The 27,625-nt window shown below is 38.9% G+C and overlaps 2 protein-coding genes across 4 annotated transcripts; one reads left to right on the forward strand and one right to left on the reverse strand.

The window, feature by feature from the left end:
• Positions 1-351: 351 nt before the first annotated feature.
• On the reverse strand, positions 352-12,834 carry CRELD2 (cysteine rich with EGF like domains 2). Of its 2 annotated transcripts, XM_027679247.1 has the most exons (10): positions 12,646-12,834; positions 11,607-11,689; positions 10,602-10,712; positions 8,054-8,145; positions 6,853-7,029; positions 5,538-5,636; positions 3,953-4,030; positions 3,049-3,144; positions 2,055-2,195; positions 352-927 (listed from the first exon to the last, which is right to left on the reverse strand). In XM_027679247.1, the coding sequence occupies exons 1-10, from the start codon at positions 12,817-12,819 to the stop codon at positions 869-871; spliced, it is 1,110 nt and encodes a 369-aa protein (XP_027535048.1). In that variant the 5' UTR covers positions 12,820-12,834; the 3' UTR covers positions 352-868. The 2 variants fall into 2 exon arrangements, with proteins under 2 accessions (XP_027535048.1, XP_027535049.1); XM_027679248.1 differs by lacking the exon at positions 2,055-2,195.
• A 421-nt stretch (positions 12,835-13,255) lies between these two features.
• ALG12 (ALG12, alpha-1,6-mannosyltransferase) lies at positions 13,256-27,446 on the forward strand. 2 transcript variants are annotated; one of them, XM_027679245.1, is made up of 10 exons: positions 13,256-13,324; positions 16,692-16,881; positions 17,027-17,159; positions 17,713-17,886; positions 18,743-18,937; positions 20,367-20,470; positions 20,947-21,170; positions 21,906-22,075; positions 22,274-22,349; positions 26,127-27,446. In XM_027679245.1, the coding sequence occupies exons 2-10, from the start codon at positions 16,717-16,719 to the stop codon at positions 26,356-26,358; spliced, it is 1,473 nt and encodes a 490-aa protein (XP_027535046.1). In that variant the 5' UTR covers positions 13,256-13,324; positions 16,692-16,716; the 3' UTR covers positions 26,359-27,446. The 2 variants fall into 2 exon arrangements, with proteins under 2 accessions (XP_027535046.1, XP_027535047.1); XM_027679246.1 differs by lacking the exon at positions 13,256-13,324 and adding an exon at positions 13,726-14,035.
• Positions 27,447-27,625: the final 179 nt, after the last annotated feature.

Consider the following 27,625-nt stretch of genomic DNA (forward strand, 5'->3'; position numbering starts at 1 on the left):
AATCTGCTTTTCATCACTGCATAAACTAGTTTACATAGTTAATGCAACTTCTGGCAGAATGACTTGCCTACCTGCCTTTGAAAAGCAAAGTTTGACATAATTCTTCCTTTAGAGGAGTGTGTATGAGAGGGGGATGTTGTTGGGTTTTTCTTTTTCTTTTTTTTTCCCATATACATTCCAATTGAGTGCTGGAATTCAGTGCTGAACTGAGAAATACAGTTTACAAGTTTCTGGGGTTTTGTTTTTGTGAGGGTTGTTTGGTTTTGTTTGGGGTTGGTTTTCCTTTTTTCACTGATTTAGAAGAAGAACAGACATGACAACACACAGCAAGGTATTAACATCTTAAAAATGTTAAGGCACATTCCAACAAAATAAACTTTTATTGAATGCAATATTAGGCATTCTATTTTGTTTAAGGGAACAGTGCTTCCCCCCCAAAGAGATTCCCTTTGACAGTTTCCAAAAGCTGTATTTCAGTTACAGAAATATTTCTCATGATTAGAAACATCAAACTTAAGTCTAAATTTTCCTTGAATTATGAAGTGCAACTCAATTCTTCCAAAAGATAACAGTTTTCAGTAGGCACTAGAACAAGAAGCCTGTAAATTGTTTACATTTGCTGGGTACAATGTTATGTTCATTCAAATTTCATACTAACCCATCTAAGTGTTGTTCTTGAAGAATTATATAAAAAGTGGGATTTAAGAATAAAGAAATGCAGCCTAAAGAGCAGGTTATCACCATTTAAAAAAAAATCTTAATGGTAACCTGCATATTTAATACCATTTCCACAGTATGCCAGCTAGCAGAGGCTTAGTCCAATAATTTAAAACTTTAGATAGGAATGTCTTTTGGTTCTGAACAAAGATCATAAGTCATCATGTCCAGTATGTGAAGGCTCAGTTTTTTCACTCTCTACTTCCTCTCCTGTGAAGATAAATATCACTATTAGAATATAAATCTATTATTAATTATACCATATGATTTTTGACATTAGGATTTTTTTTAAGAGAAACCCAAAACATGTTTATCAAGACCAGAGAAGCAATTTTAAGCCATATAGAAGAGCTACTTACACCATCCTCCTAGCCTAAGCTTACTTTCTTTTTTTTTTACCAGATGCAAACAAAATATTTCAAATAAACCAGTATTATACTGTTAGAGGAAGGGAAAAAAATCAGCACAGATATTTCTATTCTAATCTTTTGTTTTCAGCTTTTCACAGTGAATTTTCTCCTTTCCACATGATCTATCAGAAGTAGTTCTGGTATTTGAAAGAAATAAGGCAAGTCTTACTCAGAATTGTTTTCTACAGTACAAACTGTTCCATTCAGATATTAAAACAGCTTTTTAAAAAGCAGAGTGATTTTATTATATTGGGAAAAGTATTATCTAAGAAAAAAAACTAAGCCAATTTGTCAACTTTTCATTTTACTTTTAGTCTCATAAAATGTCAGGCCACATTAAAAACACAGTAACTGATATCCTGAGTATCTGCATTGGAGAAGCACATAACTGATTTTAAAGGACTAATAACAGTGAGTACTGAGAGTATAAGGTATGAATTAAGTGGCCTTGAGTAGCAACACAACACAGATCTTTACAACTTATTAGTACAAGAGCAATAAGCAGTCTTGGGGATGGAATGAGGGGATAAAATAACCAAACAAGCTAAGAAACACAAAGAAAATCAAGGTATGAAATTCAGTGTCTCTCATCTATTCTTCTACAACAGTTATTGCAAAATAATTCCAGTTTCCACTTTGGAATTGTAGATGGAGTTTGGCCTAGATGGAGTAATGAAACATTTATGAATGTAACGCTGTCCATAATGTGTCAATAGATCCTAGAAAAAAATTATACTTGAATTTCTTGACTGAAGGTATAGTTTATGTCAAGCTCAACAGTTCCCTACTATTGAGAGACCACAGCTGTAGGATGGTGAGAAATTATACAGAGGAGGTTATAAGCAACTAGACCCTTAGACTCAAATAGAACTCCACGCTGTCGATGTGGCATATTTTTTAAAAAATTGTCACTGAAAAGCTACTTGCCTGGTTTTACAGTCTGAACACATGTGCCATCCTTATCTTCAAACCCTTTTGAACATACACACTTGTAACTACCTGATGTATTAACACAGTCCTGATTCTCTTTCATGCAGACCTTTTCAGGAAGGTTACATTCATCTATATCTGGAGATAGAATAGGGAAAGAAAGAGTTCACTGCTGTTATTTTGTTATAAAACTTACTCATGCTCAGTCATATAAACAAAATCCTATTCAAATACAAAAAACACTGAGGAGCAGAATGCTGTTGCAACAGATTTAACTTCTGTTAAAATAATCCGATTCTTCATGCTTTAGACTGTGTTTCAAATTCCAACAGTACTGAAGGTTTTTTTATGTTTTGCAGGTCCCTGTGTGGGGAAATGTACTAAGCAATTACATTCGTCACAATTAAGCAATTCCTCTTAATCTACTGAACATTTCCCCCACAGTCATTTTCTATTTATGCCATCAAAGTATAGCTAAAGGGAACAGAGCCTGTAAATACTACATCATCATAGTTAATAGCTACTTAAGATTATGCGTATGTTCTGCTCTTCCCCACAGAGAAAGTCTAATGTCACATTATAATTCACTATGAATGAATATCATTTGAACTTGGACAACGGATTAACAGAAAGGCAGCAGAATCCACACTGTGTTCCAGCCCTTCTGTTACAAAATGAATAAGGACACACACACCTGATGAAGTGGTAGATGACTGAAAAGAGACTCACGTGGCTGTTTCCCAAACATGCTATATAATACTTTGTTCCTTTGTATGAGTGGTTCATTTTAAGCCTTGTCAAGCATACTAGCTCAGTAATATACAGAAAGTTATTACGAACGTCTTTGCAGCCAACACCAGAACGACTAGGTTCATTCTGACAGGCTTGGAAATAGAAGCACACAAACATGAACTTACTTATCTGCTCCTCAGCATGGCTAACCAAGAGTGAGCTAACCAGTGGTCTACCATGTACTGCTAAATCCACCAACCTGTACACTTTTCATCTTCCTTCACATATCCAGATGCACAGGTCTTACATTTGTCAGAACCTTCTCCCGTGCAACCTACACAGCTGGCATCACATCCTAAAGACAAAATATTTTATGAATAAAAAAAATTATGTGTCCGAGGTTTAAAATACCACCCTTAAAGCCAGACAGCTTACCCACACAAGGAATCATAGAATGGTTTGGGCTGGAAGTTGACCTTAAAAGATCATCTAGTTCTAACCCTGCTGCCATGGGAAGAGACACCTTTCACTAGACCAGGTTACTCAGAGGTCCATCCAACCCGTCCTTGAACACTTCCAGGGATGGAGCATTCACAGCTTCTCTGGTTCAGTTCCCCACTACCCTCACAGTAAAGAATTTCCTCCTAGTATCTAATCTAAATCTATTCTCATTCAGTTTGAAGCCATTCCCCCTTCTTCTGTCCATTACATGCCTTTGTAAAAAGTCCCTCTCCACCTTTATCGTAGGCCCCTTTAGGTACTGAAAGACTGCTATGAGGTCTTCCTGGAGCCTTCTCTTCTCCAGGCTGAACAATCCCAGCTCTCTCAGTCTGTCTTCATAGGAGAGGTGCTCCAGTCCCTTGATCAAAGTCTTCATGGTCACATCCTCTGGACCCACTCAAGCAGGTACACGCCTTCCTTATGTTGGGGGCCCCAGAGCTGGATGCAGTACTCAAGGTGGAGGTCTCACAAGAGCAGAGTAGAAATAACTAGAAATCTCTTGCTTTCCTCATACAATAGGTCTAAAGCCTCATCCTCCCCATGCCCAGTCAGAACCAGACCACACTGTACCAAATGCCTGGCATCATGCCCTTTCTAGCATTACCTCTAGCATTAGATTAGGATTCTAAACAGTAAAATACAACAGCAGATTAAAAAGAAACCTTTGCATGAGAAAGATCCATTTGTGTTCAAACAATACTGGTGATCTTTGCAAGGAGAAGTAGCACACTCATCTAAATCTGAAAGATAAAAAGTGACAAGTTACCTAAGAGTTTGGGATCAGATATGCAACATGTTAGACACAGAAGTTGCACGGTAACATACACTGTTTTGTTCAGCTTAAAATTACATTTAAAAAAAAAAAATCAAAACTGATCCTTAGAAGATGTTTTGTGATGACACTGATGTATTAGAAATTCAAGAGCTCAAATTAAATAAACTTCCATAATACCTGCAATCCTTGTAATTTTCAAGTCAGTTATTTTCAAGTCATGCTTTATGCTTTTTATGCAAATATCCTAACAAACAAGCAGACACACTACTGTTCTGGAATACTGTTCTCTCCCCTACTCCTACATTGCCAAGCTATTTTAAGCACTAGAAAACTTATAAAAATACACACATATACACCTCTTAGTTTACTATACAAAGCAAATTGGAGCAAACCAGGTTACGGTTAGGACCGGCCAAGTGATATCTTCTATCTGGAAAATTAAAATGTGCTAGTCTTGTGATTTTGAGGAAAGGGCACAACAGTATTTAATTAAAAAAATTCAGACAAAGAAAGGCTATTTCAGTCCCCTTGCTGTCACTCTCATCCTGTTGCTGCTACTGATTACTCAATTGAGTTATACTTGATTAGTGGCAATGATTATTTGGAATAAAAGAGCTGTACAGAAGACAATACTAAAGCATCATAAAAACGCTCTTGGAATGTTTCAATAGTTGCCTAAGCAGGCATTATTGCAGGAGCTGTAATTCCAAGCCCAGGTCTCGCTGACACTCTGAAGAGGAAGCAGTGTTCATATAATTTCTAAGATACTGTTACCAGGCATTATGCTAAGGATCTTTAATGGGTCAAATTCAACCAGTTAAACAGAATGTGTTACTCTCCCCTAGTGCACTCCTGCATTGGGAGCATTTTTAGTATTTGCTTTTTTCCTGAAGTGTTTCATTCTTATCTTCTCACAAACCAAATTAAATGCTAAGCCAGAAATAGGTAAGAGATTAATGGAAGCACTGAGCTTGATGTCTCCTGGTATTTTTCTCCGATAATAGGAAAAGTTAGCATGCATAGCTTTTAGTGAAATGTTTGAACTCCATTAGGGTTGAGCATTTATGACAATAAATGTGAAGGCAATTGTGCAATTACTACAAAGTATGCAGGTAAGTTTACAGGAATCTTCCAGTAGTTGACAAAATAGCTTGAATCAAGTGCAGGGCACTGTTTAGCATTTAAACACCAGGAAAACCCATGTCTGAAAAGAAAGTCTATTCCATCAAACTAAAAAGATCTACAGTGAATAGTATGATAAAGACAACCAAAATCACCAGCAATCAACGGTGAGGAAATACTGCTTTTCTGCAACATGAAGTAAGTTAGGAAGAGAGAGACTACAAAAATTGTAGAAATCTAAACTGACAGAGCTCTTCCATAAAATACAGTAAAACTCAAAGTGATGTCATCTAATGTCACCAGCCATTGTTACCACAAAACCTGTTTGAAGTCTGCCATACATTACTCACCCACACAAGCTCCATCTTCATCTTTAATCCAGCCTTCTTTACAGTCTTGGCAGTCCTTGTTACTTGAACCAGTACAAGTTTTACAGGCAGTGTGGCAGGCTGAGCGTAGAGAAAATTACAACTTGAGCTTTGTTGAGAGATTCCAAGACAAAATTGGGCACACAAACTCTCAAACAAATTTATTTAGGATTCACTGAAAGCTATTATATTTTTAAGAGCTTGAAACTCCCATTCACAAGATGGCATCTCCATAAAGTCACGATTTAATTTATAAACATGCAGCTCTATCCTACCAAAACAACCGCAAAAGCCTCAAATACCCCCACAAAAGCTCCTGGAAGCCAAACCTGACAATTACAGTCATCTTCACACTGAGAAGAGCACCACTCTAGTGACCAGAAGTGGCAGGTCCAATTTCCAAAATATTTGGGAAGAGGAGATGAAGTAAGTAAACTTTGCTCAGCCCCTCAGGGATGGGACATCAGTTTAAATATCAGACTTTGCAGTTCTACCTAACGAATCCCCACACTACTTCATTTGCAACCACCTATGAGAGCAATGTGTGAAGTGATATCACTCTGAAGAGCTTCAGAAGGAAATAAACTAGAAATCCAGCTGCATATGCATATTATATATATATTACAGGCATACATAACACACCATATATAACAAATGCATGTTATATATTATAATATAAAACAAATCATACAGAAGAATTACTACACAGCCAGATTGAAAAAAAACCCACAATATAGAATGTTGAAAAACAATCTTATTAGACCCCAGGATCAGGATGTAAGTTGTTGCAGAATTTCATCAATGGTGTAAAAACAGTTCAAAATCTGACCAATTGCAAAAGTTTACTCCTGTGACCTGACTTTGTTTCAAAATTAATCTTAGACATACCTAACTGGAATCTAAGTAGTCTACAGTACAGATCAGCTGTTTCCATACCCATTTATTCCAGTTAAGCTTATTTGAGACCTGAGGAAAACCTAGCTTTCTAAATAGTCCAGTATGCAATAATTTCAGCTCAAGACTTCAGCAGTATGTGGGAAGCAGAGGGACAAAGATACATATGAATTCTGCTTCTTAAATTAAAGCAGAAAAAAAAAACCCTCAAGGGCAGTCTGGAAGTGTAACTTAGCAAAACCTTAGAATTCCACCAAAGTGACTGACGCGTCATTTATGCTTAAAGGTGAGTGACCAAACTATGTTTTGTTTCTACACTTGTTAGTTTAAACTGTTTCTAGTTTTCTTTACAAAAACTGAAGAAGTAACACAAAGATATAAGCATGTGTTAAGACTCCGTTACCTGTACAAACAGAATGTGTCTCATTTCTCATGGTACTGAAGTAACCACTGGAACAGTCCAAACAAAATTCTCCTGTGTACTCCTTGTTACAGCTACATGAGCCATCTCCACCTCGGGTACCATCACCATCACAGTGGCCATTTCCATGGCAAGGTCTTTCTGATCCACCACGACAAGCTAAAAAGGATCAAAAATATTTTTAAATGAGATGTTCAAGGAAATAACATCCTATTCTCAGACACAAGCACCTGAAGCTCCTCTCTCTTCATACAGAGTAAAATAAAATGAAAATTAATAAAAAAGAGTCACACTAAATAAAGATATAATTTCCAAAGTCTTTTCTACCCTTGAGAATAACCAAAAGGTTTGCAACAAGGGCATGTTCAGTAATATACTCAAGTATAAGAGAAACTCAAACCCATCTCCTGGAAAGTTCAGTTATCAATTTAATTTTGAGTAAAGACCACAGCTTAGAACTTTTATTTTCCTAGCTTCTTGGATGAAGTTGGAATCTTTCCTTTTTCTGGATCTCTGAGAAGCCTGATACCTCAATGGTAAAAACCACCAGAAATCATTTAGATCAATATAGAGAATGGGCACTTAATTTTTAACAATACATAAGAGGCCAAAGTTGATCTCTTAACACCATGTAAGGTTTTAGAGATTTATAAATTATCCAAGCTTCAGAGGCCAAAATACCTCTTTTATCACTTTTGCAAGGACCTTATTTTCATCTCCCACCTACTTTTACCCAATTTCTCTCATTGCCTTTTGAACTGATCCTCAGATGCAAATTTCTTAATTTAATTCCCCAACAGTGTTTTGGCTGTTTTACTCTTGAAACTGAAAAAGGATTCTTGTCTATGATGCTTCTGAAAGGCCACCTAAACAACAGACTTGATGCCACAGAGAGTCTTTAAGGACGGGTCAGGTGTGGATGTGAGCATCAGATCAGATGGATTCTGCACATCTTGGTACCCTTGATAGCTTTGTACATTACTTCATGCCCATAAGACTTTTATTCAGGCAGGATATTCACAAGGGAGCCACCTAATTATCAGGCAGCAGGCAGGTATGCTACACAGCAGCCAGTGTCTCATGCAAAATATCATACTTCATGTATTTATCCATGTCAGGAAAGATTAAAGCAAATAGGTAAAAAGAAAATATCTGCTACTGAATTTTTCAGAAGAAAAATTACCAAGGCAATCAGGTCCATAAGTTCCAGCAGGGCAGCAAACTTCTATTGTTTCAATGCAAAACCACTTAAACAAATCAGGATACTTCTTCTTTCTGTATATGAAAGACATTAATTTATAAACAAAAAGAACAAAGATTCTTTAAAGGCCAACTTGCACAACTGACCCAGCACAACAAAGGAGAGAAATCTATTCCATATGACAGATTAGAAACCTACTTCTTCTGAAGATGATCCTATTTCAAGAATCAATTTCTAGAAGAAGTCCTTCAACTTGAACATTTACCTGTCAAGCTACAACACTATTAACAAACTCTACCCAAGTTTTATAGTTTATATTTAAGAAAAATGTGAAATAGGAGCAACAAATAAAATCAATTCATCTTCATACATACACAACTTTTTAACACCTTACTTTTAGGGAAGGTCTATATACAGTTTAGAGTGTCTTATTTATGTCTTCCTCTTAAAGATAAATGCTGTGTCTTTATCTCAACTATACAGAAGATAACCCAGGACAGATATTAACATTTGCTAAAAGTATTGGCAACTTGACAATAGGGTTAAAATTTCTCCTCTTTTTTAGCATTAATCGAATATTATTTTAGAAGGATTCTTTTTTTAATATTAAGAAGTTAGTTATGTGCTACTTGAGAACTAGCATACTCCCCCAATTAACAGTGAAATCACTAGATATAATTTGGCAAGCAATTATGAGGACTACTAGGGCTCTGAATGACAATTCACAGATCTCAGTATTGTTGATGCTGAAGTTTCAAAAACTTTTTAAGAAAAGACATAGATATTCTGTAGTCTAACAAGAGTATTCAGCAACTCCCAAGGCATGTACTGCTTCTCCCACCCATATCAACTCTAATGCTCAGACCCTGAAAAGTAAATTTACTGAATACCATAGAATATCTCAGAAGGATCATCAAGTCCAACTCCCTGTTCCTTGCAGGACTTCCTAACACTAAACCATATGACAAAGAGTGTCCTCCAGATGATTCCTGAACTCTGACAGGCTTGGTGCTGTGGGGAACGTGTTCCAGTGATCGACCACCCTTTAAATAACAACTTGTGAAAAAAAGACCTAAGGCATTTATGGACAAAAAAATTGTCTTTTGAAAACTACCACAGAAACTGAATGACATTTGCAGGTTAAAGAGCAAAAGAAATAATAAATTACACTCAAAAGGCCTATTAAATACAGACACTTGCCAAAACCCAATTTTATGAATGGTTTTGTTTATTTTAGGAAGTCTACTTTGTCAACTTTTCTAGTGTAAGACCAGTTTCTTTCAGTTCTGCAAATTTAAGCCAAATTCAAGACTCTGGGTTGCATAGCTTATGTTTCTGGAAGGCTCATTGCTCTCTGCATCTTACTGAGGGGAAGTGGAGAAGGAGGTGCTGATCTCTTATCTCTTGCACCTAGTGACAGGACACACATGAATTGTTCACAGCTGCACCAGGGGATGTTTAGACTGGACATTAGGAAGCATTTCTTACCAAGAAAATGCTCAAACACTGGAAGAGGTTTCCTAGAGAGGAAGTTGATGCTCCAAGCCTGTCAGTGTTTAGAGGTGTTTGGACAATGTCCTTAATAACATGCTTTAACTTTTGGTCAGCCCTGAAGTGGCAGGCAGTTGGACTAGTTGATCACTGCATGTTCCTTCCAACTGAAATATTCTATTCTATGCTCTGCTATTCTATTCTATTCCCTTCAACTGATATGTTAACGTATACACAATCCTGTATAGTTAGGCAAAAGGATAAAGCATTCTTTAGGAAGAAAGTGGATTATTAAAAAGCCTTATCTAGTTACGAAACATTATAATGGCAGTTCACCCTACTGAATTTTAGCTAATTGGGAATGCTGACAGTCTAAATTAGTGAAAAAATACTTAGAAGAAACATGATTATGGAAATAAAAAAACAGATATTAAAAATCTAAATGCTACAGTGCCATCCTTGCACTAATTATATTTTAGACTGGTATATGAAAAAGCTTATAACAGATTTCTGTTGTAACAGAAATCACTGGCTAGCTTAAAAGGCAGATAGAAAAGTTAGTTGCTACTCTACCATTTTCAAGAGATCCAACTTCTACACTGATTAGCATCAACTATTCTTTTGATTCCCAGGAGAACAAAACAGTTTCAGGGAAAAAAAGCAAACAAACAAAAACCCCACAAGAACCAAAAAGTCCTTTGCAGTTTTATGACAAAGGGAAACAAATAAGGACTAAACATCACAGTTTTCCAGTGTTAGTTTGCCTTAACACCCCACTGGGAAATGAGTACACAGTGTATGAGAAGTGAGACTGGACGTTTTGGTGCAACACTGCTGGAATTGAAAATCAAAAAGAACACAGTGCAGCAGCACATGATACTAAAAGTCACTTGAACCCAGCTGTACCCAACACCAACTCTTGAGGAATAATGAAGAATTACCCATATTGCTATTGTTCAGGCACAAGATTATGTTAGTAGTTAATCCTCTAAGATAGCTTATTCACACAGAGATATCTACCAAAAAAAATTATACTTACAATTTGAACCACCATTTCTCTATATGTTCTTCATGTTCTTCTACCATGTTGTTGCATTCGAAGTTACTACTGTCACACAGATTCTCTATGATTTCTACAAGACGAATTTCGCTACAAGCAGAGAAGGAAAACTGTAAGTTTAAATTAAACATTCAACACAATTCAAGCCACGACAGAGCAGTCAGACTTCAGCCTAGAATATTTCATCTGTTTATGGTGTGTTCTGATTTAGTTCCAAAACACAGCAAATATCAAAATAAAGAACGTTACTTCAATCAAAAAAGAAAATAGAAGAATGACCACGAGACTCTCGTGGCTTACTTGCATTTATTATGCCTGCAGACTGTAGGTTTGATAGATTTTTAGCTTCCCAAAAAACTGGAGTGCAGTACTCTTCTCTTATGTTCAACAATTAATTTCATGTATTGTTAATATTTGATAGAAGCCCATGAAGCTCATAGTAACATCTCAATGCTCCAACTAAGATAAAAAATGAATTTGAAATTTAGGAGAAAGACATCAGATTACTTTGCTCCGTAATCAAACGTAGATATAAATATACATATATATAAAAGAGTACAGTAAGCTGTTTTCTGTTTGGCACTGAACTAGTGACAACTCTAGGGGGGAGATACTGCTTTAATTCTAAAACAAGTACTGCAGTACTCTGCACCTTTTATGATTATCAATAAACTAGTGACCATTATTTAGGATCACTTTTTTAGGACTTTAATGGGTAAATAGAAAAAAACTACTATGACCAATGACAGAATTAACTTTTGTTGTTTTTAGAAACAAGACAAATAAAGGCATTAATAAGAGATTTCAGTCTTTACTGTAATCTTTACATTACAATGTAATGTAACAGTTTAGTAATTAAGAATTTAAGGCTTGGTCAAGCAAAACTTTAGTTCAATATTCAAGTTCCAGACAAACACTTGTACAGTGAAATTTCATACAGTGGACACAAAACGTAGCTGAATGAGAAGTACTAAGACAGCTTACCTAGACTCATACTTTGACAGCGTCTTCTCTTCCCAAGCAGTGTTTCCACCACCAAAGTTCTTCTTAGCTGTATCTGCTAAACCCTACAAATAAAAAGTACCAAAAACAATGTAAGGTTTGTTTCTAACAAAAATTAAGGGCAATAATAAATGCTTACATAAAAATTGAGAAAAGCACCATGCAGAAACTTCAGCAAAGCTCTGAAGCTGCTGATCAAATTGCTAGGTGAAAGAAACAGCTAATGACAAGATGAGAAGTGAGAAAGTGTATGTTACAACATAACAGGATTTAATTTTCCTAATGCATAAACAAGGCCTTGATACAGTCTTGATTTACAAAAACCCCCATACATGTATGAAATTTTATACCCTTCTCCTTTAAGTTCTCAGAAACTTTATTATAATCAGCTGAACAAGACCTCTATTTCATCCAGCTTTGATAACGCTTAGCCCAGTCTGCACCGTGTTGTAACTTCAACACCCAGCGGTACAACAGGGCGATCACACAACTGTCCCCAGCCACAGCCAGTGCCACCACATCACAACTCGCACAAAAAACCTCCGCAGCTGAAGTGACCCACCGAGCCCGCAGCACCCGATATCCGCGTACCGAGAGCATCCTGTCACAAGGCGCAGCAGCCCTTCACTGCCCACGCCGAATGTCCTCTGTCACAGGCAGGGCTGCTGCAGGTGGCAACAGGTTGGTGATGGTGTTTTCCACCAGCACTCCCCGCAAAGCCGGGCACGCTCCACCTCAGCACGGCCAGCACGAAAACATTTTGGGCTGCAGAGCTGAAGGAGCTCTGCCACCCGCCCGCCTCAGCACCGCGACAGCTGCCGGAGCAGGACCCGCCGCGGCCCCGTCACTGCCCAGGCACTGCCAGGGACGCGGCCCCGGCGGAGGCGCTCCCAGAGCGCGGCCCTCGGTGCAGAGCCGGCCCGGCCGGGGACTGGCGCTGCCCTTCGGGGTGGGGCCTCCGCAGGCCCCCTGTCCCACGGCGGGGCCGCCCGACCACCCCCGGCTCGGCCCCGCCGCCCACCTGGTTGAACCTGTCCACGATGCCCCGGCAGGTGGAGCACGCCAGGCGCCGCCGCTCGCCGGCGCCGTGGGCGGGCGGCGGCAGCAGGAGCAGGGCGGCGCAGAGCAGCACGGCCAAGGCGGCGCGGGCCGGGCACGGCGCAGGGCCCGGGCGAGCAGAGGGGCCGGGCCCCATAGCGAGGGCTCGGTAGCCCGGGACGCGCAGCGAGGCGGCCCCAGCCGAGCCCCCTCAGCGCCGCCGCGCGAGCCCCATTCAGATTTCCGCGTCAGCCGCACGCGCGCCCCGACCGCGTGCGCTCGTTGGTGGAGCTGGCGGGAGCCGAGGAACGTGGTCCAATCAGCGCCCGCCACGCTCCGGGCCAATGGGAGCGCCCCGCGTGCCAGGCGAGCTGAGTGGGGGGCGCGGCCGAGCCGTCTGAGGGAGCGGTGGGCACCGGGCCGGCCTTGAGCGCCACCGCCGCCATCGTGAGAACGGGCAGCCGCGGGCTCCGCAGGGGCTTCAAACCCGCCCGCCATTTGTATTCGGCAGCCGCCGCCTCGGAGACCTTTCGCTGCCGGGGCGTGCCCTGCCCTCACTTAACATGGCCGGCCGGGGAGCGGGTCACGTGCTCGCGGGGCGGGCCCGGCTGCTCGCGCGCTGCTGGCGCCCTGCGCGGGGCGGCCACGCGGGCGCGCGCGCGGTGAGTGCGGGCCGGGCCGGGCCGGGCCGGTCGCGGGCACTGCCCGGGGCTGCGGGAGGGAAAGAGGAAGGGAAGGCGGGAAGGAGGGAGGGAGCGACCGACCGACCGACCGACCGACCAACCAACCAACCAAACGGGAGCGGGGTTGCCATCTCTACAGCTTGGCTGCAGCCGGCACACAGGGCGTTCCCGGGAGCCCTGCCGGGCGCTGCCAGGCGGCCGCCCCAGCTCTCCGCCTCCCGGGCGCGGGAGCTGCGGCGGGAGGGAGGGAGGGAGAGGGGCCGGGCAGCGCGGGACAGCCGCCTCCTGAGGGGTGTGCGCGATGCCTGTCCCTGCCCCTACCGCGGAGAGCCGGGGCGGCCTGGGTGGCGGTGCCGGTGTTGCAGGAGTAGCGGGCGGTGTTTGGTATCGTCCGGGAGCCCCTCGCACCCCAGGCTGAGCGGGCGGTGTGTGGGGTGTCCCCTGAGGAGCCCGGGGCGCCCCGATGGCGGTCGGGGCGCGAGGAGGGTCCTTGGGTTGGGTTTGCGTATTTTTCAATCCCGAGCGTTCTGTGTATTTCTTCCCCGGTCCGAACAGTGAGTGACATTTGCTCCACAGCTTCATCGCACCTTCGTGTCTGGTGCCGTCCCATACTTCGTTTCTTGCCTCAACTTTCTCTTCTCTTTTTGTCTTAATTATTTTATTTTTTTTAGCCAATCCTCAAACTTATGAGTAAGTATATAAAAGAATAGTAACTGTGCAGTTTTTTCTAAGAAAAGATGAAAAAGTAATCCTGGCAACTACAAGGTTTAAATCTGACCTCATTGAGAAGTTAACTTCAGAGCAAAGTTGTAAGAGTTATTAAGGCACAGGAAAGAAAAACATGAAAATTTAAGATGATACAGCACAGGCTTTGCCAAAGCTAGATCAAGCCAAAGAGGGAGGACCCACCATAAGGTGGCATGCGCTTTGTTCTGCTTAGATGCCTCTGTGCGAGGGAGTGAAATGAGTCTCTGTAGACAGATTTAACATGCAGTTTGGCTACCACACTATCATATTTATAGTGAAGAATGTTTGAAAAACATAAATGAGCTAAATATGGTAGGTTTTTCATGGGAAGAGTAAAAAGTCCATTTGAACTAATGGCACTTCCACTGAAAAAGTATAGGACAACAATGAACCATTGTTGATGAAAGTACTTCAGCCTTTTTTTTTTAAGTAAAAAAGCCATTTCTTTTTCACTCAGTTTAATCCCATGAAGAGATGAATTCTTTGTGTTGAAGAATTGCTGCTCTTCTGTGATTCAGTCATGATGTAGGCATCTGGGGGAAGTCAGTGTGGGTACATTTTAGAGCCCTGAGGAAGATTCTTCTGAAGTTGTCAGAATGTTAACAGTGGAGAAAACTATATGTACTTGCTTACAATTATTCCTCTAAAGTTCATTATTAAAATACTTTAATTAAGTGAAATCTGTTTCTGTGGTTTTGGCATTTAAAAAAATAAAAATAATTGTAAGTATTTTGCCTTTATATTGAAAATTTATTTTGATCATCAAATTCAGTATCTACCTGTCTTGATAAATTCCACTTGAATTTTGAGGCTTGTCAGCATCAATTTTCAGCAGAGCAAGTTATCTTGAGTCTTGACAAGACAACTGAATTTATTAGGCTTTATCTCAGAAACCTGAGTGTTGTCTTTGTGCTTTGGTTTTTTTATCATCTAGCATGTTTTCCTTCAGGGAATCTCAGTATTTATAATGCATGTAATTATCTTCAAAATGTACGAGTGTGTTGGCATGCTTACTTTATTCAGGCATACAAAAGGATTGGAGTCAACAAGATAAAAAAAAAGCTTTGTGATAAACTGCGTGTGGGATATGTAGCTTTGCTTTCATTCTGATTTAGGAAGTTGGGGACTGATTATTCAGGTGCCTATCAGTTAAAGATACCAGGAGCAGGCTATATTGTAGAGTGGTCAGAGGATAATGAATGTAGTATTTATAGGTGAAGGTAAAAGCTCTTATGAAACTGAGGTAGTTAAGAAGGAAAAAATAGAGCTTTTTGGCACATGCGTCATTTTAAAAAGATTTTTTTGGGTCCTAAAATATCTGAAATGTTAAGAAGCTGTGAATTGGGAGTGAGGAATACCTGCCTTGCTGGTGAATGTCTATATGCTGCTCTGCCTGACACATAAGCTACTCCAATGCCCGTGTTGCTTTGTGCAGTGGTGGATTGACCCTCCAGTGTCCATTTTTCTCCTTGGTAAGTTTGGCCAGAAACATTAGATGCCTCTGTTGTTTAGGCTTTTAAAAATGCAGAACAAGGCAAAAATCGTAAGGGTGTAATACAGAGCTCCCTGTCTTTAAGCCCAGGCTTAGAGCTTCAATAACAGTCTGTAGCAGAAGCTATCGTAAGAAAAAGAGATGCAGTTAGTGAGATTTATAAAATAATATGCAGATACATGCAGTTAACAGGAAGAACACAAATTTTAGGCTTTATTGGTGTTAATTGTAAATATAAGGAACATGAACATACTCGTATTTATTTTTACTAATGAGCAGCACAAACATCAGTTCAGAAAAAAGGTACCTCTAGGAAGCAGTTGCTAAGTGATCCTAGGAAATCTGCCAACTATCTTACATCTGTTTGATGGACATATTTAGACCAAAACACAGGAGAAAACATCTCTAACTAAAACCCCAATTGTACCTTAAAAGTGCTATTTTTGAAGTTTTGTTTCTGTGAGAACAGAGCAAGAGTAACAATAACCAAAATCTCTTGTCTTTTATTAAATTATAAACTTTAAGTGGGAAGCTTAAATTAAAAGAACATGAAATAGATCTGCTCTGGTAGCACCTGGACACATGATTTTATCATAATGATAAAGTACAATGTAAATACTACCATAAGAATGGCTCAGCAGTGTTGTGAAATAAAGCACTAGGGAGAGGTGGCCTTCATTTCTAGGTAGAAGTGTGAAGGATGGGGTTCAGGCTGTCTGATGCCATAATGACACAGGGTGTAAGTGCCAGAGGGGATTCGTCCTTCGCTTGCCGAGTCCAGACCTTGCTGCTGGCAAACTCAGAAGATCAAAGTACTCTGTTCTGAGAAATTCCTCATCCTCGTGGTTCCTCTCCCACTGACTTTGGAGTCCTGGACGAGAGAGAGCACATTCTTAAGATTATGTGTAAATCCAGTGTGTGATTAAAATGAGAATAAATAACAAAGTTATCTCTCTCACAAAGTGCAGACATAATTGAAGTCACACTTTGTTTAAACTTTTCCACTACTTTAGTACATTTTCTTTGCATTATCAATCTCTTTCTTTGGTTCTACACTTCATGCCATGTTATTAATGTGTTTTCTTCTTATTTTCTTTTCAATAATAGAATATTTGTGAATTTCAAGCCCAAGATGGCTCAGAAGAGGAACTCAAGTGGGCAGTCATTCCCATTGCTGCTGCTGCTTATTGTTGTGGCTTTTGTTCATTTGACTGTCTGTCCTTTCACAAAAGTGGAGGAAAGCTTTAACCTACAAGCTATCCATGATGTGGTATACCACCAACTGGACTTGGATAAGGTAAATTGAAAAGTGTTTCTTCATTTTTGGACACTGTTAGAGATGACAATTCCCTGCACTATGAGTAGGATAAATGCAGTGTGAATATGATTTATTTTCCTTTGTTTCTGATTTGCTTATCTTACATCAGTTTTCGTTTTTGCAGTATGACCATCATGAATTTCCTGGAGTTGTCCCAAGAACGTTCCTTGGACCAATTTTTATTGCTGCCCTTTCCAGCCCAGCTATATATGTACTTTCTGTGCTAAAAATGTCCAAGTTTTACTCCCAGCTGATAGGTATGAGAACTTCAGATCCTCAGAATAGAGATGTTTTTACTGCTGCACTAAGGGGTGGCATCGTTGTTACATTCAATGTTTGGATCAATGGTTAAAATGTGACATTCTTTTCCTCAATGAGGGACTTTGCAAACTGTAGGTACTTGGGGCCAGCATAGCCGTTCCTCTTCCTCTTTGGGGATAACTAACAGCACATGGAAAGTCTGTGCTAAAAGATGTCAGATACTGTAGAAAAAGCAAGTGCCTCAATTGTCTTCAGAGAATACACGCCTGTGTGTTCTGAAGCATGTTTGTTGTATGCTTCAGAAAATATCATTTAACTTGGTCATAGAAGCATTGACCTTTGTGCAGAAGGACCAGACCAGTTAAAGGTGGATTAGAACAGATAAACTAATGAAGTTTTGTTTGGTTTTTATTTCTTTGAAGATGCTTATATTGTGATATCTTCAGTATTATTCTTCAGAACTTTTTTGCATTACATTATATAACATGGCTGTTCATCACTGATCTGTCTGATACCACTCTTTAATTCCCATTTTTATTCTTCTAATAGTCCGAGGAAGCTTGGGTCTCAGTGTGATTTACACGTTATGGAAGCTGCAGAAAGAAGTTAGAAAACAGTTTGGAGCAACTACAGCATCAATTTTCTGTCTCATCACTGTCACTCAGTTTCATTTGATGTTTTACTGTACACGAACCCTCCCTAATGTGTTTGCACTTCCTTTTGGTAGGTATTTCACGGGAATAATTTTAAAATATAAAACTTATTTCAAATGCATCATAGTTAAAGCACAGAAAAAGTACGGTCAGAATAAATAATGCATATGCTTGATTAAATTGTGTGATAGCAAGACTAGAAAACTTTAGTTGAGACTTCTTCCTTTCTTTTTATTTTAATCATGTGCTTACAGTGACTGTTGAATCAAGTTTTATTGAATCTGAGTGTATGTGGGTTTTGTCAAATAGCTTTGATTAGGTAGAGGTTTGAATACACATATCTAATGCATAAAGCATAGAGCTATTGAAAAGGCACTAGGTACACCTGCAGTTCAAAAAAACCTATGAACTTAGTGTGTAAAGACATGGTGTGTCTCCAGCTAATCACTGAAATGAATTGTGGTTCTTTCTCCCTGAGCGACAGTCTGTCATCTCATAGTTTGAAATCTGTTGCTGCTCATGAAAATAGAATATACTTAGCCAAGAGAATAAATGAACTGCTCGGCTGATATCAAACAATGCTAATTATGAACATACTTTGAAAGGCTTTTAGTACTCCCTTAAGGTTTGTTTTTCTTTTTTCCCTCCTCAAAAGCTATTAAATACACTGTCTAGAAAGAGTTCCCATGTGTTACTTCTGTGGTTATACTTTTCCTAATTAAGCACTAAAAGCGTAAAGCTGTGCATTATTCCAAATTACCTTTCTCTAGCAGAGGAAAAATTTCTGGACTAGGAATGGTATGAAGACCAAGAGAGGATTGGTGGGAAGGTAGGGGAAGAAGATAGCATTGAGAATAGTGTTGTCCTTTAGAAAAAGAATAATTCAGCATGTCAGGCGATGTGTGTTATTTATTTTTTTTTTGCAGTGCTCCTGGCATTGACATTTTGGATACAGCAAAAGCAAAGGCCATTCATTTGGTTCTCAGCTTTGGCGATTATAGTCTTCAGATCAGAGCTCTGCATATTCTTAGGCCTCATGCTCCTGGTGACTTTATTAACTAAAAGAATCTCCATTTTCAAAGTCCTTTCCCATGCTGTTCCTGCTGGAATTTTTTGGCTGGGTAAGTGTTTGCTTGGAAAAAAGCAAATGACATTAAATTCAAGAGAAGTCTGGAGTTTTGGCTGATTTCTCTGGTAAATGTCCTGTAAGGTTTGTTTTGTTTTTTTTTTTTGTTTCGGTTTTGGGGTTTTTTTGTTTTTTTTTTTTAGTTTTGTCATTTTTTGGTTGGTTTGGTGGTTTGTTTGGGAGGTTTTGGTTGATTGGTTTTGGTTGGTTGGTTTTTGTTTTGTTTTGGTATTGTTTGTATTTTTTTTTTAGTTTGATTCCATTTGCTAGTAATATGACAGGACTTCTTATTTCCTTGAAAGTTTCCCTGTGAGGAAATAGACGTGCAAGGAGCAGAGAAAGATACTGTGACCTCTACCTTTAGATGCTTACAGTATAATGTCCTGATCTTAAAGATGCATAGATGTGCAAGTTGACTTCAGTATAATTAGTATCTGGCTGTAGCTACTTGTGCATATTATCAGTTGTAGTATCTATTGCCACGGTGATAAGCTGAATCCCAGGATAAAATGCAACGGTGTGACAGAGATACCAAGTGAGAGGGTTGTGAGGAGAGTTACAGTTCAACTCTGTTCCTTTATTACATTAATTTAACAGCTTAAGTGATCTCCATGCTACAGAGGTTGAAAAATCCCCTTGTCTCTACCCATCCATGGAAGAACCGTGCATATGCACATACTCTGAGCTTCTCTGCCCGCTTATCTAACTAAAAGTGCTGTTGTCAGATATGTGATGATCTCTGGCAGTGTGCTGTCCTTTACACAGCATGGACAATACAAACACTAAACGACCATGCCATGTGGATTTGGAGGCACCTCATGACGTAAGAGTTTGGAAATCCAATGGGAATTAGTCACTGACACTGCCATTTCCTATCTGAGCAAAATCCTTAAATACCAGAGTGGAGGTGTGGAGTAGAAGGGATGGGGCTGATGGTTTTGCTGCTCTCCCTTTTTGCCTTTCATCCCTTATCCTCCTCCTACTTCCCACCAAATAAATAGTAGCAAACTTCTAGAGATTGCTTTTTGTAACCTAACATTTTTACAATAAAAAATTATTTAGTACTATTTGAAGTTAACTTGGGCTTCTTACTGTTCATGACATTTAATGCTCTAAGCATTTGTTTTAAAACAAACTTCAGCTAAACCCCTGCTTTCCACACCTGGGGTTGGAGTAGGGCGAATCCCAATTAGATTAATATGTAACATGCTTCTTTTAAGACTTCTATTAAGAAGTGCCTCCCTTCTCTGCATTTTTCTCTGCAAGACAGACATATTCAATCTTCTCTGTGGTTTTGGGTGAGGCTTACAGTCCATGTTTCAGTTTATATTGATCTCATCAGTAAGTGTGCTATTTGGATATGTTAGTTTGCTTTTTTCCTAGTTTTTAATTCACGCAGATTTGTATTTCTTTAATTCTTTTAGGGCTAACAGTTGCTGTGGATTCTCTATTTTGGAGGCAACTTGTGTGGCCTGAGGGGAAAGTGCTCTGGTATAACACAGTTTTAAACAAAAGTTCCAACTGGGGTGTATCCTTTGAAACATTCAGGGAAAAATAATACTACCAGCCAAAGCAAAGACTTGATGTAACTTATTCCTGAGACTCAGTGAGGGTGCTAAATTCTACTTTTGATCTAATATTTCATTATTTGAAATTTATGACACGTCTGTCCCTTAGATCTTTGTGCAAATTGTAACTTTCCTCTTCTGACTGTTCCTCCTTGCCTCTTTGTGTTCTCCCTATGTAAAACCAGGTTTCTTCCCCCTGGGTTTTCACGTTGCCTATCACTAGTGCCATTTGATGTGCCCCTGTTGGGTGATGTGAATGATGTTAAGCAACTGCTTTTAGTTCTCTAAAGATAAGGCAGGAAACGAAAGGCCTGGAAAAATGCGTGTACAAAAAGTATACTGCTTATTTGCAAAATTTGTATGTACTACTGTAAAGAATAGTTAACTTCACTTCTTAAGATTGAAAACATCCTTAACTCTCCTTTTCACCTTGAAGACCTCTCCCTTCTTGTGGTATTTCTATTCAGCCCTGCCTCGTGCTTTGGGATGCAGCATTGTATTTGTTCCTTTAGGTGTAACAGAAAAGAGAACTCGGATTTTACTTTTGCCAGCACTGGGCTTTATTTTCTTGTATTCGTTTCTCCCCCACAAAGAGCTGCGTTTTATCATATATACTTTCCCTGTCTTCAACATAGTGGCTGCTAAAATGTGCTCACGAATGTAAGTTCAAAATTCTGTTTGTTTGGTTTGGGTTTTTTTCCTCTGAAAATGCAAAAGAGAAGACAAATTATCATTACTGTTTTTATGCACTTTTTCCCATCTTGTACTTTGGATCACCTTGAGATGTTCAATATGGTGTAGAAAGGAGGTTGAGATCTATGTCAATGTACCGAACCATAGAGAGAAGTGGAAACAGAAAAAAGTTAAATGCTTTGACAGGACCATTTGGCAAGTCTGGAGCAGAGTTGAGAATAGAGCCCTGATTTTACTGTTGTTACAATTCAGTTTATTTTATTCACCAGAAAAAAGACACATTCCAGTGTACTCCTGTGCTGTTAACATAACTTACCTCAGGAGACAGTTTAATATACAGGTGAGGCTCGTGAAGCATGGAGTTAAATAGTTTTAGTTGGGTATCTTGAGTAAACAAATTGAAGTTAAACTCTGAACTTCTTTGACAGACAATACAATCATAGCTAATGGTCTTAAACACAGAAATACTTAGCTTTACTAATGAGCTTGTTTTAGCTATATTAATGAGAATATTCTAATTTAAATGTCACTAGAAGTTAAATCTTTTAGAAATTGATAATAAATGCATGCCATACATGATTAATAAAATTTGCATTAATCTTTATTATCTAGCAATGGAGTTTCCGTAACAGTTCTGTCATGGTAGTCAATGATCACTATGAAAGAAAATAAGTTTATTTTTGTTTTTTCCTTCTTCAACAGTCTGAATAACTACCGGAGATCCTGGCTCTACAAACTTGGATCTTTCTTTGTTATCATGCATCTTCTAGTTAATGCTGCTTATTCAGGAACATCTTTATATGTTTCACATTTCAATTATCCTGGAGGAGTGGCAATTCAGAAGTTGCATGAGTTGGTACCTTCAACAGCAGGTATGTAAAGCTGTCTTGAGGTATGTTCACCTAATTTTAATTTTAGGGGTTTTTTACTAGTATATCTTTTCATGTATTGGATACTACTTCTTCACACTAGTTACGTGCATCTTTCTTGTTACTTTTTTTAATTTATTATTAATCAGAGTGCTCTTAGAAGAATGTTGAAACTGTATTCTGTTTTCTTTATTTATGTAGATGTCTCTGTTCATATTGATGTGGCTGCAGCACAAACGGGAGTTTCTCGGTTTCTAGAAATCAATTCTGATTGGAGGTATGTTATGAAGTATTTTGATCTGAAGAAAGGAGTCTGCTTTTTCCTTTCTTATATATGTGCAGAGACAAGCATTACAAACACCGTTTCTGGTACAGCGTATTTATTAAGCCAGGTCAAGAACAATCTTCAGAGAATTTTGGTGTCTGCAGTGCTACCATTTCAGAAATACAGAACAGTATTGTTTTTTGTTTTGATTGGTTCTGATTTGCCTAAATAGCATAGAATCTTTCAAAGGACAAGAAGAAATGGCCTCAAGTTGTCCAGGGGAGGTTTAAATGAGATACTAGGAAAAACTTCTTCATGGAAAGGGTTATCAAGCATTGGAACAGGCTGTTCAGGAAAGTGGTGGAGTCACCATCCCTGGAAGTGAATATGGCACCTGGGGACATGGTTTAATGGTGAACGTGGTGGTGGTGAACTTGATGATTTTATATAATTGTGGGGGTATCTTCTCATTTTGTTTGTCTTTGAATAATGTATAGTGATGTGAGGCTCATGTACATATTAATGTTGAAAATCTGTGTGGAACATCCTTCACATTGAAGCTGCTGTTGTGGACACATTCACTAACTCTGAGAGAAGGCTGTTGAGTGCTTTGTTACTATGACCAGCAGTGATAGACAGTTTTAAAAATCAGAATATTGGAATGGATAGTAGGAGACATTGTGGGATGGCATCATTTGCTTTTCAGGATACAAACCAAAAAAGTAGGCACCTTTCTGATTCTTAGGCCTACATCTTCTGCTGGAACGTAGGTTTCTAATTTAATATGTCGTCTTAATGAAAATGACTCACTAGAAAGTGATACAAAGCCTCCCTTCATACTGCACAAAACAAAAGCAATATAAGCAAATTTTGTTTTAAGAAGTACTCTAAACATGGAGTTCTTTTTCCCCTGTATTCAGGATCAGATGAACATAATTTAATTATTGATATGTTTAGAGATAAAAGTACTTTGGAAATAACGCAGAAGAAGGGATAAGTATGCTTCTGGGAGAATTACAAAAATCATCAATCTTGCTGTGCCTTATTTTATTTTCAAGCTCTCTCATGATGGTACAGACAGTTTAAAGCCTCCACAGTTACCCGTCTAGTGTTTATTTCAACTTGGTTTTTTGTATGTTCGATCCAGAGAAAGTCTCAAGCCACAAATCATTAAACTGAGTACAAGGGGTAGAACATGCATGATAGCTAAAATGTTCCAATCTTTGTTTTTTTGACTATACTTAAATAAATACACTACTCTGAATACAACACTACTCTATAAATAGTGCTTCATATCAATGAGCTTTTTGAAGTTGTGAGTTTTGGGTTGTTTTGGGCTTGTAAGGCATAGTGTAGTGAGATTGGAAGGTGAATGAATAATATCCCTGTCACTGATAAATGTTTCATAGTGTTGCAGCTACAGAGCAGTTTGTCTCTCTCACTTTTATCTCTACTCAGCAAAACAAAGCCTCAAGGAAGGGCTGATTCATCATGAAGTTTCACATAAAAAAATTAGGCACAATCCACAATTGAGCATCATACACAAGACTATCACAGTACTGCAAAGTTTAGCGGCACCAACTGTCCATTTTCTCTTTATCCAAGGAAGTGACAGCCGTTCAGATGGGTGAAAACTAATTTACCATCTTCATAGACAGCGTATGTCAGGCAAAAACAGATTTGTGGATGGGGTGGCTGTGAAGGCTGATGATTCATCAGGATAACTGCAATCCATAAATAAAAGTGTCTTAAAGTTAACAGCTTTCAGTGGCATGCTCAGATTAGATCTGTTTGCCTCAAGAAAAATGCAAGTGATCCATTATTTTTCTTCAAGGGTTGATTGAAAGAAGCTTGATGCAGGTTCTTACACAGGACAGGTGTTACAATCTTCCCTTCAATTAGTGCAGTCTCTTTGAACCAGGAATAAATACGCTGTGTAAGCTTAAAGTATTTAAAAATAATAAAATTCAGAAATGCTTGCAGCCAGATGAAAGGCCCTTATTTGCTGATGAAGAAAATGCAAAATTAGTAGGTGGTAAAGTTGTTACAAAGTATGCCTTTCCTTCTGCTCGTTTGGACGTGTGTACCAACCTAAAGGGGTATTGTGATATTTTTGGAAATAGCAGGTGAGATCAGCATGCAATTGTTTTAGAAGAAGAAAGCACCTATTCCCTGTGCAAAATCTAATTCTGCATTACATGGTGTATTTATTGACACCTGGATTCTGTCAGCCTGGAATCTTTTCTGAATTGCCAAAATTTTAGTTAACAATCCACACAAAACCTCTAGTTTGCTGTGAAGTTCTTCCTTTAAATATCTTAAATCTTAGTGACTGCTATCTCAGGGAGCATTGTAAAAATATCAATTGAGGTTTTTTTTTCAGAGAATTCAGACAGATGAGAGGCCCAGACCTGCAAAGACATGTTGCCAAAGGTGCAGGCTGGATTTAATCCTAGGTGCATTTAAGGGTATGTAGGGTTGGGATCGCACTGCTTCCCAGTGTCCATGTCTGCAAGGAAAGCCACAGCCTTGAGTAAGATGCTTGTGAAACGTGTAGGAGGAGTCAGGTGCCTAAGAAGAGGAGTGACAAATGCTGATAGAAAACAGTTCATAGAACAGGGCAATAGAAAGGCTGAAGAATGGGGCACTGCTCTTCACTTGGGTTACAGAGCTTAACAGTGGTCTGTGGAGTGTTTTGGGGTGGACTCATCTCATTTTTCTCCTTTGAAGTTGTTGGATTGAAGACTTGATTAGGCTGCCATGTCCAGTATGAGTATCCTGACCCTTGGGCTATAAATTGCACCTGAACTCTCCTCAGTGAATGAATAAATAACTATTGTGAATTTGAACAGTGTCCTCATGAGACAGTGAGGGAGATGTATCTCAGTTTCTAGAAGATTAGAGAGGTTTATACAGCTCTGACAGATAATCATCTTCAGTTTTGAGCTTAGATCAGATGGAGAGTGACTGAAGCTAGATCTTTCACATCCCTGCCAAATGGCTGTCACTTTTCTCATCCTGTAAACTCCCTCAATAGCTAGGTTGAACATAAGCCTTTTTACGAAATAACTGTAAGTGTACCTGTTAAATAGTTTTAGAGCTCACTAGTTACTTTTTAAATATTTTTTTATATATATAATTTATATATATTTTGGTACTTTAACAAGTTTATAAAAGCTGACCCAAAGTGACCTGCCCAAATAGGTAGTAGATCGGGGAGCTGAACTCAGAAATAAGAAGTGCCAAGTTAATACTTTAATTGTCAGGCTGTTCTTTCTTTCCTACAGAGTTCAAGGAGGTCTTCTTGCTGTTATTCTCTGAGGCTTCTACTTTAATGTATGACTACCAGAAGAAAAGCGGTTCTGCTAAAGTACCTCCTAATGTACTTTTTTAAAATTATTGAAAAAACCCACAAACAAAAAAAAATCCACACTTATCCAACTGCAATTCTGGTAAAGTAAACCTTAAAAATTAGTCCAGTTTCCTACAGTCTTAGGCTTTGGTGTCCTTTCTACACAGAACTTGAATAGGAGACTAGTAAAAAATTTTCTAGGAATCCTGATTTATATCACACTAGCAGCAGAAAGATTTGCATGGAATGACTGAGTCTCTGAACTCTTCAAAAATACTATTTCCTGCTCTAGTACTAATTATTTAATCAAGAAATATAACTAAGAATGTTACAGTTCCTTTTTTGTTTCATTTTGAATGCTACATGCCCCTGCAATAATAGAGTTGTTTAATAGGTAAAGCGAGAAATATAAATAAAAGCCTCTTTATTCTTCACAGGTATGACAAAAGGGAGGATGTTAAACCAGGAGACCAGTTGATGTTTTCTTACACGCATATACTGATGGAAACAAACCCTCTTCAAATATCACATTACAAGACAACCCACAGGCCACTGGCAAATATACCTGGAATCAGTAAAATTGGGTTGAACCTTACTGCACTACCTCCATTTACTTTAAACTTGAAACCAAAACTAGTACTGTTGGAAAAACTTCCTCTATCATCTTGACTGTGAATTTTAAGTCTCTTGATGTGATTTTGCTGATGACTGAACTGTATAAGACAGCAGCAAATTGTCATTCCGGCACTGCAACTCAGCTTCTGTGGAAAGGCACAGAAAATCCTTGTACTAATTGGTATTTAGCTCTGTCTGTTTCTTACATAAATATTACAGTGTATTCTTAGTATATACTCAGTATACTGAGTTGTATTGTTAAATATGTTTGAGAGAGTTACCTCCAAGTTTAGTGATATTAAGTAAAAACTGTCTACTTAGTTTGGGTAGCTGTTTCACAGCGCAGGCATGTCCTAATTGTCCTATTTAAAATACATAATGGAACAGGTTTGTGCTATGGCAATAATTTGGTCTGTAATCTGTGTGTGCAAAGATGTATTACTTAATGTATCTGCAGGATTGTAACTCCCTCAGCTGTCAGAGTGCCTGTGTGAAACCTAATGACGTTATCAACATACGAAAGCCATATTCATTGTTAGCTTCATCATAACACCTAATAATGCCCTGTAGGCTACCAAACTAATTAAAGTGAAAGATTCACTTAAAAAGCAGTTGGACCTCTAGACAAACCCTGTCTCATAACAGATTTGAGTATTAAGGATGATTATCTTCCAACAGATCATGAAAAAGCAGCAACTTTGATTTCACAGGAAAAAGCATTTTTAAAATAAGGTTTCCCCTCTTCTGCTGTAATGATATTATCTTAATTTGCAGTCCAAAAATTTACCTTTGAAAATATTCACTTGAATACACTTTGAGATAGGTGCTGTTCTCCTTTTTTTACTAAGTAATCCCTTTGGAAAGGAGTACTCTAACGTGCCATGTGCTTCATTCTGTAAACTAGAATAAGATTGCATGCTCTGTAGTGTCTTCTTTATTAGATGTTTTTGTTAAGGATGTCTGCCTAGGTTGCTAAATGGAACAAGGGAAAAAAGAATTCTGGTTAGGCCAGTTATAATATGACAGGAGCTCCATTAGTGTAAAATAAGAGAATTGCTGAAATTATCATGGGCAGAAAACTGTTCCTTGCTGAATGAAAACTTGAGTAAAAAACAATTATGGAATAAAGTGGTTTGGTGGGGGTTTTGGTGGGTTTTTGTTTCCTTTGTTGGTTGGTTGGTTTTGGGTGGTTTTTTTACTCTTAAAAGTGTGCTTGATTCAAGAACTACCTTTACCTGTGTGTATATTTCAGCTTTCAGGACCATGTTTTCTTTTTATTCTCTAGATTATGTATCAGAGGAACTGATCTGGCGGGGTGGAG

This window comes from Neopelma chrysocephalum, unplaced genomic scaffold, assembly GCF_003984885.1.
Source record: "Neopelma chrysocephalum unplaced genomic scaffold, ASM398488v2 Primary Assembly neopelma1_45, whole genome shotgun sequence".
Classification (NCBI taxonomy): domain Eukaryota; kingdom Metazoa; phylum Chordata; class Aves; order Passeriformes; family Pipridae; genus Neopelma; species Neopelma chrysocephalum.

Bases quoted from the DNA above. Each gene is read 5' to 3' on its own strand.
- CRELD2 (XM_027679247.1), bottom strand. From the start codon at position 12,819: ATGGGGCCCGGCCCCTCTGCTCGCCCGGGCCCTGCGCCGTGCCCGGCC. The intron at 10,713-11,606 runs GTAAGCTGTCTT...CTCTGCTTGTAG, and splicing joins CTGTCAAAGTATGAGTCTAG to CGAAATTCGTCTTGTAGAAA. The intron at 3,145-3,952 runs GTTTCTTTTTAA...TTTTGTCTTTAG, and splicing joins TGGATCTTTCTCATGCAAAG to GATGTGATGCCAGCTGTGTA.
- ALG12 (XM_027679245.1), top strand. From the start codon at position 16,717: ATGGCTCAGAAGAGGAACTCAAGTGGGCAGTCATTCCCATTGCTGCTG. The intron at 20,471-20,946 runs GTATCCTTTGAA...TTCACCTTGAAG, and splicing joins ACAAAAGTTCCAACTGGGGT to ACCTCTCCCTTCTTGTGGTA. The intron at 22,350-26,126 runs GTATGTTATGAA...TATTCTTCACAG, and splicing joins GAAATCAATTCTGATTGGAG to GTATGACAAAAGGGAGGATG.